This window comes from Mobula hypostoma, chromosome 23 (genome assembly GCF_963921235.1).
Source record: "Mobula hypostoma chromosome 23, sMobHyp1.1, whole genome shotgun sequence".
NCBI lineage: Eukaryota > Metazoa > Chordata > Chondrichthyes > Myliobatiformes > Myliobatidae > Mobula > Mobula hypostoma.
Window position 1 is genome coordinate 10,368,483 of NC_086119.1, and position 14,925 is coordinate 10,383,407.

Consider the following 14,925-nt stretch of genomic DNA (forward strand, 5'->3'; position numbering starts at 1 on the left):
TATGATTGTAGCCTGCTACTTTTCTCCTTCTTAATCCCGCTCTCTCTTGAGAATGGCTACGCCGTTGACCGTTTTTTCTCTGAGGCATGTTATTGGCAAAAAGTTAAGACAAATTCCATTGGCTAATTGAACAAGCTTAACTTATCAATCAACTGAATTTTTATTTTAAACAGCAAAGTTTTTCTCTCTCTCTCCCTCCCTCTCTCTCCCACCCTCCTCCCCTCCCTCTTCTCTCCCCTCCCCTCTCCTAAGTGTCTGGTTCTGTGCTGTAGCATTCTGTGACTGTATCACCATCAGGCTGGAGATACAGAGCCCTGAAGTCCCACTCCACCAGACCAGACATCCCACCTCTCCCGGAAGTTCCAGGAGTCTCCCGTATATGAATAGTGGCTTCCTGATGCCCGCAAATTATATACAATATCACAGAAATCAATTTTTTGAGAGCGAGCGAGCGAGAGAAAGCAAGAGAGAGAGAAAGTAAGCCAGAGAGCGCGCGAGTGAGAGAGAGAGAGAGAGAGAGAGAGAGAGAGAGAGAGCGAGCCATGGCAGAGTGTTCCAAAAAAAAAGAAAATATAAAACATACGTCACCCCAGACTACACTAAAGTGTACCCCTGCCTAATAGGGGTCAAAAATAATGACAGTGTTACTCGCTGCACTGTTTGCAACAGTGACTTTTCTATTGCCCATGGTGGGTTAGGACTGTAAAAGACATGTTGAGGTGAGTTTAACAGGTGTCATTCGTTCATTAGCATAGCTAACATTATTTAAACTAGCTGGCTGCTAAGGAGCTACTCTATTGCAGACATCCCGCCTCTCCTGGGAGTTACCCGCAAATTGATGATGCTACCTCCCTGAAATCAGTTTTTTCAGGGTGGGATGTCTGCCAGACTGAGGAACAGCTACTTCCCTTCAACCATCCCGTCCCCATGGCACAACGCCCTACAGTACCAGCGACCTGGGTTGAATTCCCGCTGCTGCCTGTAAGGAGTTTGTACGTTCTCCCCGTGACCCCGTGGGTTTCCTCCCACGGTCCAAAGACATTCCGGTTGGTAGATTAAGTGGTCATTGTAAATTGTCCCGTGATTAGGCTAGGATTAAATTGGGAATTTCTGGGCGGTGTGGCTCAAAAGGTCAGAAGGGCCTACTCTGTACTATACGTCAATAAAAAATATAAAGAAACCTTAATAGCAGCTTTGCAGTACAATGGACTTCTGTGTTTTTTTATTCTAGTAGTCTTTTCTTGTATAAGTTACGCTTTCCTCCTGTACGCTGTATCTCTAACACTATGAGCTTGTGATTGCAACTGCGTCATGCAACAGGTTTTCATAGCACCTGTGCAATATACATGTGAATTTGATAATAAAATCGACTTCTTTGTTAACACTCCTAAAACCCTTATTCCAAACCGGTTCTGCCGGTTTATCTTTATGGTGAAACCTGCGTTTATTTGGATCAAAGCAAAAGAAAGGTTTATTACAAAAAAGATGAGGTCGGTATGAAAATCAAAGTCTCGTTAAGTTTGTCAGTTGAATATATGCATTAATTTCCACACGTGAAGACTCGGGAGAAATAGGAGGTACTGTACCGAGTTGTAAGTACATTCACAGCAACACAAGTGATCGCGGTCGCGTTTTGAGTCGCTGTCGGTTTGTCCCTTGCCGGCCGCCGGACCGCAGCGGCGACAGCCAGCAGTATTAGGTCGGTAAACGGAGTGAGAACCGGGGAGATCGGGACGGGGAGAGGGGAGGGGAGAGGGGAGAGGGGAGGGGAGAGGGGGGAGGGGAGGGGAGAGGAGGGGAGAGGGGGAGGGGAGAGGAGGGGAGAGGGGGAGGGGAGAGGAGGGGAGAGGGGGAGGGGAGGGGAGAGGGGGAGGGGAGAGGAGGGGAGAGGGGGAGGGGAGGGGAGAGGGGGAGGGGAGAGGGGAGATCGGGACGGGGAGAGGGGAGAGGGGAGGGGAGAGGGGAGGGGAGAGGGGAGAGGGGAGGGGGAGAGGAGAGGGGAGGGGGGAGAGGGGAGGGGAGAGGAGGGGAGAGGGGAGGGGAGGGGAGAGGGGGGAGGGGAGAGGAGGGGAGAGGGGGAGGGGAGAGGGGAGAGGGGAGATCGGGACGGGGAGAGGGGAGGGGAGAGGGGGGAGGGGAGGGGAGGGGAGAGGGGGGAGGGGAGGGGAGAGGAGGGGAGGGGGAGAGGGGAGATCGGGACGGGGAGAGGGGAGAGGGGAGGGGGGAGAGGGGAGGGGAATGAATGGAGAGGAGGGGGAGAATTGGGTTATTCCCAGGATGAACAGGAGCTCAGGACTGGAGGGGGTAAGTGTGTGGATGTCGGGTTGGATTTGGAGAAGAGGCTGGTATTGGTGGTGGTGGTGGGGGGATAGGAATGCTTGAGGGGAGAGCGGTTGTTCTACAGAGAGACAGAGTGGCCATGCAGGGATGGAGAGACTGGATATGCTAGGTTTATTGTCCTTGGAGCAGAGAAAGCCGAAGGGTGTGGACAGGAATGTTTGAAGGAGGGATTTTAGGGGAAAGAGTGGGTGTGTGTAAGGGTGTGAGCCAGATCATACCTGGCTGTTACTGTGAGAGATAGCAGATGCACGTTGAATAGGATCAGTGCTGCTGGGCCCCAGTCTCTATCTTTCCTGCGCAAGGACACTGTTCTGCCAAGTTTGCCTAGTAACTGATGTTTGACGGTTACCTTCTGTAAAAGAAATTGCGCACAGGCATCGGAATCAAGTTTATTATCACCGGCATGTGTCATGAGATTTCATGAAGAGATATTCATTAAGATCCTACTGTACAGGGTAGATGTAGAGGTGTTTTCACCATAGGGAGATCAAACTCGGGACATAGCAACAACATGAGATGTTGACCTCGTAAAACTAAGGTGCATTGAAATTTCCTCTCTCACAAGGTGCTGATCTCTGGAAATCTCCAGTAATTTCTCCTCTTCCCCTTTTCCCTCTTTCCATTCCCCATAGTGGTTCCCATCTCACTCCTTCTCTTCTCCCCACCTGCCCTTTACCTCCCTCTGGTTCCCCCCTTCCTTTTCCATCAGATTCCCTCTTCTTCAGGCCTTTACCTCTTCCACCTATTACCTCCCAGCTTCTTGCTTCGTCCCTCCCCTCTCACTCGGTTTCACCAATCACCTGCCAGCTTGTCCTCCTCCCCCACCCCCATTTCCTTAATCTGGCTTCTTCCTCATTCCTTTCCAGCCCTGATGAATGATCTCGGCCTGGAACATCAATTGTTTATTCCTCTCTGTGGGCGTTGCCTGACCTGCCGAGTTTCTCCAACATCTGGTGTGTGTTGACCAATATTACTTGATGGTTTTGAGATGAAACTTGCAAACTTGGTTTCATTATGGAGTAGGGAGTGTTGATGTGTTAGATGAGACATTTTTTTTGGTGTCTGTGGGTTTTGTTTCCTCTCATCTTTCATTCCTGTCAAACTTTAATGAAATTACGTTATAGTTCTCTTCATTTTAAGTTCCAAATGTAACAGATGCGTAGGAGTGGCAGTCAAGGTTCAATGAATGTGTCAGCATTTGGCTGAAACAGACAAAGATCAGCTTCAGGTCTCACACCACCAGGTTCAGGAACAGTTAATACTCTTCAACCATCAGGCAGTGTGGATAACTTTACTCACCTCAACACAATGGATTTCAAAACCTGTGCTCTCTATCAAATATCAAAAAGTGTTACCAAATTTTTTTGTATTTGGCATTTTTTTTGTCTTTTTCACCTTGGTTGTTTGTCAGTGTTTGTAGTTTTTAATTGATACTATACTATTTCTTTTACTGAAAATGCCTGGAAGAAATTTCAAGGTAGTATATGGTGACTTGTACATAGTTGGAAAATAAATTCACTTTGAATTTTGAAGAAAGAGAGGAGCAAAGTTGGTGCTCGACGAGTGATGAGGAGCTGGCTCATTTCCTGGACAGCACTGTCGTATTTGTTTGGGGGGGGGGCGCGGGGAATGATTTTCCATGTTTCTTCATGAATATCAGTGAGGTTTGCAGCGTTGGCTGCTGTTTTCCAGTTTGTGTGCTCTCCCCGGCCGAAGGTTTTCTCTTTTGTCTGTGTCTCTTCCTCAGCACCTGCGCCTTCCTGTGATATTTGCCCTTATGTCCCCACAAGCTTCGATGTGGAAGCTTTGCTGAGCTGCACCAGATAAGAATTCGTACTTCTTGTCCAGTACCAAGGATTCTCAGTTCCTGCTGTCATGGCAAATATTGGTCACGGTTGCAGCATATTTAATTTTATTTTCTTTGTTTACTTGGTTTGTTTTTCAATAACTGAAGCCAAGGCTTTTTAATTTTTGTACCTTGCTCTTTAACTTGTTTTGAAATTTATCCACATTTGCTGAAGCATCGTATTCTCAGGGAGGACATGGCCGCAGTATTGCAAAGTGCCACAAGACAGGTGTACCTAAATGCGGAAGAGTAGGGACACAGGGAGGGAGGGTCATAATCGTGGAGCACCACAGCACAGAAACAGACCCTTTGGCCCATCTAGTCCATGGTGAACTATGACTCTGCCCAGAGCCATTGACCTGCACATGGACCACAGCCCTCCATACCCCTTCCATCCAAGCTCATTGTTGAGCTAGAAGGGCCTATTCCTCCGTGTATCTCTAAATAGAATAAAATTACAAATTTCACATTTCACCCTTAACCTCTAGCTTAAGTCTCACCCAGCTGAATGGTAAAAGCCTGCTTGCATTTACCCTATCTCTACCCCTTATAACTCCAACAAATCTCCCCTCATTTTCCTGTACTCAAGTGTATAAAGTCCTAATCTATTTCCAACTTCCCTTATAACTCAGGTCCTCAAGTCCCAGAAACATCCTTGTAAATCTTCTCTGCTCTCTTTCAGTCTTATTAATATCTTTCCTGTAGGTAGGTGAGCAGAAGTGCATATAATACTCCAAGTTAGGCCTCACCAACGTCTTGTCTGGAGAGAGACAGCACTGAAACAGGCCTTTCAGCCCATCAAGTCTGTACTGGTTGGGAAGTGTATGGCCCTGCACTTTGGTAGAAGAAATGAAAGGGTTGACTATTTTCTAAATGGAGCCAAAATACAAAAAAAAGAGAATGGAGACTCAAAGGGACTTGGGAGTCCTCGTGCAGGGTTCCCTAAAGGGTAATTTGCAGGTTGAGGTTGCACATGCAATGAGAGCATTCATTTCAAGAGGACTGGAATGTACAGTAGAAGCAAGGATATATAGTTGAGACTTAATAAAGCACTGGTGAAGCCTCAGTTGGTGTATTGTGAGCAGGTTTGAGAACTTTATCTTAGAAAGGATGTGCTGAAACTGGAGAAGGTTCAAAGGAGGTTGACGAAAATGATTCCAGGATTGAATGGCTTGTTATGTGAAGAGTGTCTGATGGCTCTGGGCCTGGATTCACTACAATTCCGAAGAGTGAATGAGGGGTGACCTCATTGAAACCTATCGAATGGTGAAAGGCTTTGATAGAGTGGATGTGGACAGGATGTTTCCTATGGTGGGAGAGTCTAAGACCAGAGGACACGGCCTCAGAATAGGGGGATGTCCTTTTAGAATGGCGATGAGAAATTTCTTTAGCCAGATGGTGGTGAATCTGTGGAATTCTCTGCCACAGGCAGCTGTGAAGGCCAAGTCTTCATGTATATTTAAGGCAGAGTTTGATAGATTCTTGATTGGTTAGGGCATGAAGGGATACGGGGAGAAGGCTAAGAGGAAAATTGGATCAGCCATGATAAAATGGCAGAGCAGACTCGATGGGCCAAATGGCCTAATTCTGCTCCTTTATCTTATGGTTTGGGCTTTTATTACACTTGTCCTAATTTAACCCATTTAATCTTTCAGCCACCCATAGATTATACCACCCATACACGCTGAGGGTAACTTATGCCAGCCTGCATGTCTTTGAGATGTGGAAGGAAGCTGTGACACCCGCACGATCACGGAGAGTGTGAAAAAATTCCGCGCACGTTGCACCTGAGATCAGGGTTGTCCCTGGGTCTCTGGAGACGTGAGGCAGCTCCTCCACTAACTCGCACTGTGCCAGGTGCAGAGCCTGTACTTCCCTGGAGGAGTTTGTTTGTTAGTATCAGTTAACTCCTTGGATATTGTTAGATAGGTGCTGCTTTTGAGGCAAGACACCTGCCAAGAGGTGGTGCCGGTTCCTGTTGTAAATGAGCAGTAGCCAGTTATACATCTGTGGAGTACCTTTTCTTTATCCGTTAATATTATTGATGTGTGCTGTACTGATATACAGTGTCTACTGTGTTTTTTCACCTTGTTCCCTAAAGAATTTTCTTGCATTTAGCTATAGAGTACTGTGCAAAAGTCTTAGGCACATATACATAGCGAGGGTGCCTAAGACATTTGTACAGTACTGTATTTGTTAACGTGGAGCGGAGAGAGAGTTTGTAGATCTGGCGGGAGCAAAGGATGTTGGGAATGGTGAGGGTGGAGTGCCATGGGGGGGGGGTGGTATGGGTCAGGTGGCAGAGGAAGAGTGCCAGGGGCAGGGGATGGTGAGGGTATAGAAACACCCAGCCCCGAGACACCAGGCAAGATAATTTCATTGCAAACAATCGGCTTATTGATCATTACAGAATGTCTCTCTGGTGCTTCCCACTCCCTCCCCTCTCCCCTTCACTTTTTCCAACCATGATTCCCCTCTCCCTGTCCCCTTCCCACTGTCAGTCCACAATAGAGATCTATACCAGAATCAGGTTTATCATCACTCACATAGGTCATGGATTTTTTTTGCAATACATAAAATTACTACAGTGCTGTGCAAATGTCTTAGGCACCCTAACTATATATATGTGCCTAAAACTTTTGCACAGTATTGTATACATGTGTACAGTTGATTGACAATAAACTTGAACTAAACCGGTGTCCATAGCCAGACTACAGTGAATATCAATAATTCTGCAGTTGGGGAAGTTACTAGAGGGAATTGTGAGGGGCTAGATCAGTGTTTCCCAACCTTTTTTAGCCCAACACCCCCCTAAAGCACCTTCATACTTGCTAACGCCCCTCTTAGGCACAATATACTTTCCAGTGCCCCCACAGGTAAAAACAAGTCTACCATTTGCTAACATGTGAAAAATGATTCTGCTTTAAATTTGTATTTGTCTTTAAGCCTAGCTTACACAGTACCTGTGCACTGTACAGCAGCTTCAATATCAATGTGATCCTTGAGGCTGATGCATTTTCAGCAGGAGTTGAAATATCAGGTTCAAGTCGTGACAGCAAAAGCTTGAAGTCCACATGCGTAACAATGTCCAAACAGTTTCTGTTTTTATTGAGTATGTGGTTCACTGCACTGAAGCCTCTTTCAACAAGTTAGGAGGATGAAAGATGCAATGAAGAGCAGTTTAGTTCTTCTCCAAAGATCAGGAAACTTTGTATGACAGTGCAGCCACATACCACAAAAGCTGACATCTTTGAAAAGTATTTTTGCTTCTTCTTCATTCTGAATTTCGATGATTTCTTCTTGCAAGTTCTCTTCCTGTTCTTCCACCTTGCCACAAAATGAGTTAATTTCACAGTTCGGAATTTCCAGCTCATTCAAATCCTTGAATCAATTCTGAAAATCTTTCTTCAGTGACTGCAGGTGTAAGCAGTACTCTTGCAAATCACTGTCTGTGAAATGAAGTACCATACTTTCCATGGAAGGGAAACTATGAGAACGTTCTTCACCCAATGTTTTGCTTATATATTTCTAATTTTCTGATTCAAAGTGGACACTGCTCTTTTTGCCTGGACTGACGAAGGGTCTCGGCCTGAAACGTCGGCTGTGCTTCTTCCTATGGATGCTGAATGGCCTGCTGTGCTCCACCAGCATTTTGTGTGTGTTGCCTGAATTTCCAGCATCTGCAGATTTCCTTGTGTTTGTACTTAGAATGTTCATTTTGTCATACAGATCAGCAGGGTATGCCACATCTCTACGTAGAAGTTTAATCTTGTTTCCCAAGCTCTTGTTGACTTTGAGCAAAGATTCAACCAGTGTCAGAAAGGTCAAAGAAACATTTTAAGCAGCAGCCTTTTGACAGCCAATGCGCTTCAGTGTGACAAAGCAAGCATTCAAACTCTTCCTTGTTATCTCAGCATAATTGGCGAAATATTCTGCTATTTGATGGATGAAATTTAGTTTTGTTGATAGTAGATATTACAAGAGTCATGCTTGAGAAAAGTCACTGGCTGCGAGATGTTGATGATTAATTGCACAATGGACTCAAACAGACTTGGAATTTCTTCTTTCATAAATGCCTCTAAACCAGCATGGTGACTGGTCATATATGATGCTCCATCTGTTGCACAGGAAATCATGTTCCTAATTGGAATACTTGAATCCTCAATGTACATTTTGAGCTTGCTGTAGATTGAATCTACATTGATATTTGTTTTTAACTTTTTACAAAAGAGAATCTCTTCATAAACTTTTCCATTTTTGATAAACCGTACATACACCATTAGCAATGCCTCGTCGTCTCACACAGTTGACTCATCCAGTCATCTCCGAAATTCTGTTTTTATGGCTCTATGCATAGTTGATACTCAATGCCTTCAGTCATTTCATCAATATGATGATCTACAGAGTTATTACTTAGAAGAGTTGATTTTAAAATACTGGTATCCATTTTGAGAACAGTGGTGAGCACGTCTGATACAGCAGACATTATTGATCTTTCACCAATTGTGTGAGATTTTCCACACTTTGCTATCATTTTGAAAATGTTATAAGAAGCAATGAGACGACTATCAAGGCTATTTTTAGCTTCCTTGGCAAATGTCTGGAGTGTGCGTTGCTTTTCGAGTGCTTCTTTCATCTTCTGAAACTGAGTAATACCATAAATAGCCTTTTCCAGGAGTCTATTACAGAAATGTTCTTGCAATCTTGATGGTTTCATGGTTTCATTAGACAGTACAGTATTACAAATAAGACACATGGGGTATTGCTGATCTGACAGGAATGGAATAAAACCATACTGCAGGTATGTAACATTGTATTGACGCACTGTTGTTTCTGTAGTGTCTGTTTCTTTGCAGGATTAGAATTCACGGCTTCACTGTCTTCAGATTCATAGAGATTGTATTGTACATAATTATCCATTATTAATGAGGCTAAGTTAAAATTAAAAATGAACACAAACTGGGAATGCCTATTGGATATTGGTGACGGCAATGAATTGACATGGATGGAGTGATGGTAATGGCATGCAATGGAACAGTGAGGCGAAGATGAAGATGATCACAACAGTGAAAATTACGTTGACAAGGATTCAGTTTGGAATCTGAATGTTAGTTGGGATAGAATTGGTGTTCGGCAAGCTACTTTTAGCTAGTGTGATTGACCAATCACGTAAGGTCTCATAATTCCCAAAGATGGTTCTTGTCTGCACATATGAAGCCGAGGTTGCTTTGAACACCTTAAGAGGAATCCTGTAGTTGGCAGGTTCACTGATTGGCTCTATTTCACTGTTTGGTTCCAGCCAGCACTGTATCATTGTGCAACCTGATTTCCGTAGATCTGTAGAGAAAGTTGAGAGGGCATACTTGATTTACTAGCTGACTCATTCTGTTGGGTACCCTGGTTGCTAATTTATGCATTCCCAATAAAGTCTGTTTGGTTGGTGAGGTTGATGAGATTGCTGATGATGAGTACTCACCATCTGCAGAGCTATGGCTCTTCCTGTGTTCCAGGTCCTCATCCTTTTGTTTTTTTAAAGTTCCTGCTCTGCTAATGGTCAGTCAGCTCTCGTGCCTTAAGTTAGGGTGTGGCCCCCATTTTTTTTTCTATGTATCATGTATCACATTGTATTGCTGCTGTAAAGTTAACAAATTTCACGACATATACCGGTGATATCAAACTTTATTCTGTTTCTAATTTGCTGATGGCACTAAATTAGGGGTCTTATTGAGAATGAGTTGCAAAGAGATCTTGATCAGTTGGGCAGAGGAATGACATATGGAGTTCAACCTGGTTAAGTGTGAGGTGATGGAAGCTGGACATTCAGACCAGAGCAAGACCTTTACAGAGAATGGCTTGGCACTAATGCATTGTGGAACGGAGAGACCTGGGAGAACAGCCGCACAAATAGGCAGGGGAGGGGGTGAACAAGGTGTTCAGCCTTTCTTCATCATTTAGGGCAATAGGTTTAGTAAGGTGAGGCGAGGCTCCATTTGTCAGGGTTGGCCATGGATGTTGTGTCCCAGTGTCTAATATGCAAGCCTGGACAGTATGATATAGAGAGCAAACTGTTACCCATGTAGCAAGCTTCCCTTTCCTTCTCCAGGCATCTGATGAACCCAAAGGAACGGCAGAGACCAATACAGTTTGGCACCAGCAGCGTCACAGGAGTTGCCACTCAACATTGAACTCTACGTAGGAATTCCAGCTCCAGATTTTTCCCTCGGGGTTTACTCCTGAAGCCTTCCCCATGAGTGGGTATAGCCGCAAGGCAGTGAAGGTTTAAGTTAAGAGTTTTTCTTCTCCAAGGTGAACTGCCAACCAGGCCTACGAGCCCCATCTGCTCAAAACGACTGGTTTTAAGGTGCCAGTAACCTGCCTTTGCCCCTTCTGTCAGTAGAAACGGTTCTGCAGGGCCTAGTAGCTAAGCCACCCGTGAAGGCCAGGTGCTGGACTTGGTTGCCAGAGGCTATCTGAGGTACACACAGTGGCTTCCCCCCACTACCTTCTCTGGCTATGACAACCTTAAGGAACCAATGGGTTTAAGAGTAGAGACACTATGTTGGAGTAATGTAAGTTGTTGCCGAGGCCACACTTGGAGCACTGTGTACTCCAATTCACCTTGTATAGGAAAGACATTGTCAGGCTGGAGGGGGTGTAGCAGAGACTTCCAACGATGAGCCACCAAAAGCGGAACTTTTTGGTGGCCAAACATTTTAGTTCCTGTTCTGAGATGTCGGTCCATGGCCTCTGCTTGTGCCAAGATGAAGCTACCCACAGGGTGCAGGAGCAACTCCTTGTATTCCGTCTGGGTAGCCTCCAACCTGATGGCATGAACATCGATTTCTCCCTGCAGTTTAAAAAAAAATCCTTTCCCCTTCCCTCTTCTTCTATTCCCCACTACGCCTCTTGCCTCTTCTCCCACGGGATCCCCTCCTCCTTCCCCTCCCCACGCCTTCTGGCACCTTCCCCCTTCCTTTCCAGTCCTGATGAAGGGTCTCAGCCTGAAACATTGACTGTTTATTCATTTCCATAGGGACTGCCTGACCAGAGTTCCTCCAGCATTTTGTGTGTTTTGCTCTGGATTTTCAGCATCTGCGGACCTTCTCAAGTTTTATGATTTCTAAGGATGATCCCTGGACTAGAGGGAGAGGTCGGCCGTGCTGAATCTTAATTCCTTTGAATGTAGGAGAATGAGAGGTGACCTCACAGATGTTTATAAAATCGTGAGGGGTCTGCATAAGGTGGATGTTCATAGTCTTTTTCTGCAGAGTTGTGGAGTACAGAATGAGAGGGCACAGATGCAAGATGAGAGGTGAGAGGTTTAAAGGTGACCTGAGAGGTAACTTCTTTACACACAGGGTAGTGAGTACTTGGAGTGAGCTGCCAGATGAAGGGTCATGGTGGGTATAAGTGGACTACTTAAGAGGCATTTGTATAGATACAGGGAGCGGAGGGTCTTGGAGAGTTACGGGCTGGACATGGGCAACTGGGACTAGCAGGGAGAATGCGGCTAGCATGGACCATTTGGGCTGAAGGGTCTGCTTCTGTGCTGCTGTGTTATTCTATGACTAGAATTTTGTCACTTCCTGAATCATTAACGCAATTTTGCAACAGAATCTAACACGCAACCTGTTGTCTGTTCAGATTTTATCTAGGCCTTGCTCTGTGTCCGTGGTACCTTTGAGGAGACACCTCGCTGTTGCTCTCTGCAAGCTTGGCGCATCATGGATCGGATTAAGCCTGCGGTAGCTGGTGCCCGAGCCGCGTTTAACCTGGGCAAAACCCGGCCGCTGAAATTCCGCATTCAGCAGCTGAAGGCTCTGGAGACGATGCTGACCGAGAAGCAGGATCAGTTCTCGGAGGCGCTCCACAAGGACTTGCACAAGGTTGGAAACAACGTTCTTCACGCGTGATCGGAGTCTGTCTCAAAGCCCCTCCTCCCCTGTGCCCTTCAGTAGTTCTGAATAGGCTGATCCACCTTCTAATGCATCCCCACTCTCCGGTCTGTTCATGCCCGGGTGGTTGCTGCCTCTACACACTTGTCCCATGAATGCCAAAAGGGAGCTAACTTTGTGATTTGTCAGTTGCTTTTGTAACATATCTAGTGTCCATGAACTAGGCCATTTGGACCATCGAGTCTCCTCCACCATTTGATCACGGCTGATCCTTTTTCCTCTCAACCCATTCTCCTGCCTTCTCCTTGTAATCTCTTACACCCTGACTAGCCAAAAAGCTATCCCCATTCCTTACGGAGTACACATTGAACACCAAACCGTTTGACCTTCCAGATTTCCAGAAGGTCTTTGATAAAGTGCTGCATCAAAACTAATGGAGGGGAAAATAAAAGTTCAGGACGGAGGTGGGAACGCGTAGCGCTGGTTTGCAAATTAGCTGGCTAGCCTTGGATGCTGAGAACAGTGTGCATGTGGGCCTCTCTCTGGCTGACGACGCGTCGTAAGGATCGAGATTGGGGTCTCAGGTTATTACAGTCACTTAAGTACACTTGATAAAGGTATGGTTGCTAAATTTGCCAATGACATAAAATTAAAGTTCAAAGTAAATTTACTAACAAAGTGCGTACTGTATATGTCAGTATATACCACCCTGAGATTAATTCTCTTGCAGGCATTCAGAGTAAACACAAAGAAACAAAATAGAATCAGTGAAAAACTGCCCACGACACACAGGCGGACAAAAGACAATAAAATAGGCAAATACACAGAGAACAAAACAATAGAAATAAATAAATAAGCAATAAATATCGTGAACATGAGTTAGAGTTCTTGAAGGTGAGGTGGGAAGTTAAAGTTTTATGGGGAAAGTAAGATGGGGCGGGGGAGGCCGATAGTGTAGTGGTCGGTGTATCACTGTACAGTGTCAGTTGTAAGAATGGGGTTGGATTCCCACATCTGTCTGTAAGGAATTTGTACGTTCTTCCCGTGACCGTGTGGGTTTCTCCGGGTGCTCCAGTTCCCTTCCACATTCCAAATGCTTGTGAAGTAAAGGCCATGCTTTGCTAGCGCTGAAAGTATAGCAACACTTGTGGATTGTCCCCACCCAGTGCATTTCAATTCAATTCAGATTTAATTGTCGTCTCACCATACATGAATACGGCCAAACGAAGCAGCATTGCTATGGGGCCAAGGTGCTGACAGTCACACACAAGAACTCATTCACAGAATAAGAGTCCCAATGCCCCCCCCCACCCCCACGACACCACAGTTTGATACCCAGTCTTCTCAACAAACCCATATCATTAAAATACAACAACGCAGAATATGCATTGATGTCCCAGCCCACTGAGATCATGGGTCGTTCATGTAAGACCACGCGTCTCACTGTAAGCATACGGTTAGGATCAGTAAGTTTTGGACGTTCTGTGTTGGTGCTGGCAGCGCGGTGACACTTGCAGGCAACCGAGCACAATCCTCACTGCGACACACACAAAACGCTGGAGGAACTCAGCAGGCCAGGCAGCACCTACGGAAAAGAGTAAACAGTCGGTGTTTCCGGCCAAGACTCTTCATGAAGGGTCTCGGCCCGAAACGTCGACTGTTTATTCATTTCCATAGATGCTGCCTGGCTTGCTGAGTTCTTCCAGCATTTTGTGTGTGTTGCCTCGATTTCCAGCATCTGAAGATTTTCTCTTGTTTGTGATTGAACAATCCTCACTGATTTGATTTGATGCAAATGACGCGCTTCACTGTATGTTTCCACGTACATATGACAAACCTAATCTTTAATTAGAATCTTTAGACATGAGGATCACATAAGGAGGCTACAAAGGGCTATAGAGTTGTTAATTTAAAGGGCAAAGATGTAGTAAATTAAGCATAATGTGGGAAAACGTAAAACTGGTCCCTTTGATTGGAAATAGTTAAAAAAAATATTATCTAAACAATGAGAGATTGCAGAGCTCTTGAATATAGAGGGATTTAAAAGTCCTGGTGCTTGATTTGTGAATGGTTGATATACAGGTACAGCAAGAAACAGAGGGTTGAGATGGAAATTGAATGCAGGAACCAGCAGACAGTGCTTAGCTTCAGTGCTTAGTGTATTGGTGAGATCATAGGTTTAAGGTGAGAGGGGAGACTTTTTCACTTGAGGAATGGACAATATATAGAATGAGCTGCCAGAAGAAGTGATTAGGCAGGTACATTAACAACACTGAAAAGACAATTGGACAAGTACATGCATAGGAAAGGTTTGGTGGGATATGGGCCAAATGTAGGCAAATGGGGCTCGCTTGGTTGGGCGGAAGCACCTGTTTTTGTGTTGTATGACTCTCTGACAGTGTGGATGTGAAAGGGGTGGTTCCTCTTGTGAGGCAATCGAGCTGTCTCTTTGAGGGTCATTTATTTCAGAGATGAAATGATAGACAAGAATATGGAATTGAAGTTAGTCATATGAGTAATTTAGTGCGTGGCAGGTGAGGCTTCAGGGCCTGAATGGTCTTCACACACTCTTGGTTGATACAAGTCTGAGCTACGCATGGAGACGATATTTCCTGTAGAGGGGGAGTCTAGGACCAGAGGGCACAGCCTCAGAATACAAGGACATCCCATTAGAACAGAGGTGAGGAGGAATTTCTTTAGCCAGAAGCTGGTGAATCTGTAGAATTCATTGCCACAGACAGCCGTGGAGGCCAAGTCACTGGGTATATGTAAAGCGGAGGTTGACAAGCTCTACATTAGTAAGGGTGTCTAAGGTTACAGGGAGAAGGCAAGAGAACGGGGTTG

The 14,925-nt window shown here is 45.3% G+C and overlaps 1 protein-coding gene across 6 annotated transcripts in view; it reads left to right on the top strand.

Moving 5' to 3' along the window:
- Positions 1-1,470: 1,470 nt before the first annotated feature.
- Positions 1,471-14,925, top strand: part of LOC134336913 (aldehyde dehydrogenase, dimeric NADP-preferring-like) — a 39,342-nt gene continuing 25,887 nt past the window's right edge. The window contains exons 1-2 of one of the 6 annotated variants that reach the window (XM_063031555.1): positions 1,471-1,577; positions 11,831-12,072. In XM_063031555.1, the coding sequence (XP_062887625.1) occupies positions 11,911-12,072 (162 nt within the window). In that variant the 5' untranslated portion in view covers positions 1,471-1,577; positions 11,831-11,910. Of the gene's footprint in view, positions 1,700-2,281; positions 2,305-3,269; positions 3,294-5,847; positions 6,079-11,830; positions 12,073-14,925 lie in introns of those variants that run through there. The other 5 variants (XM_063031553.1, XM_063031552.1, XM_063031556.1 and 2 more) reach the window with 5 other exon arrangements.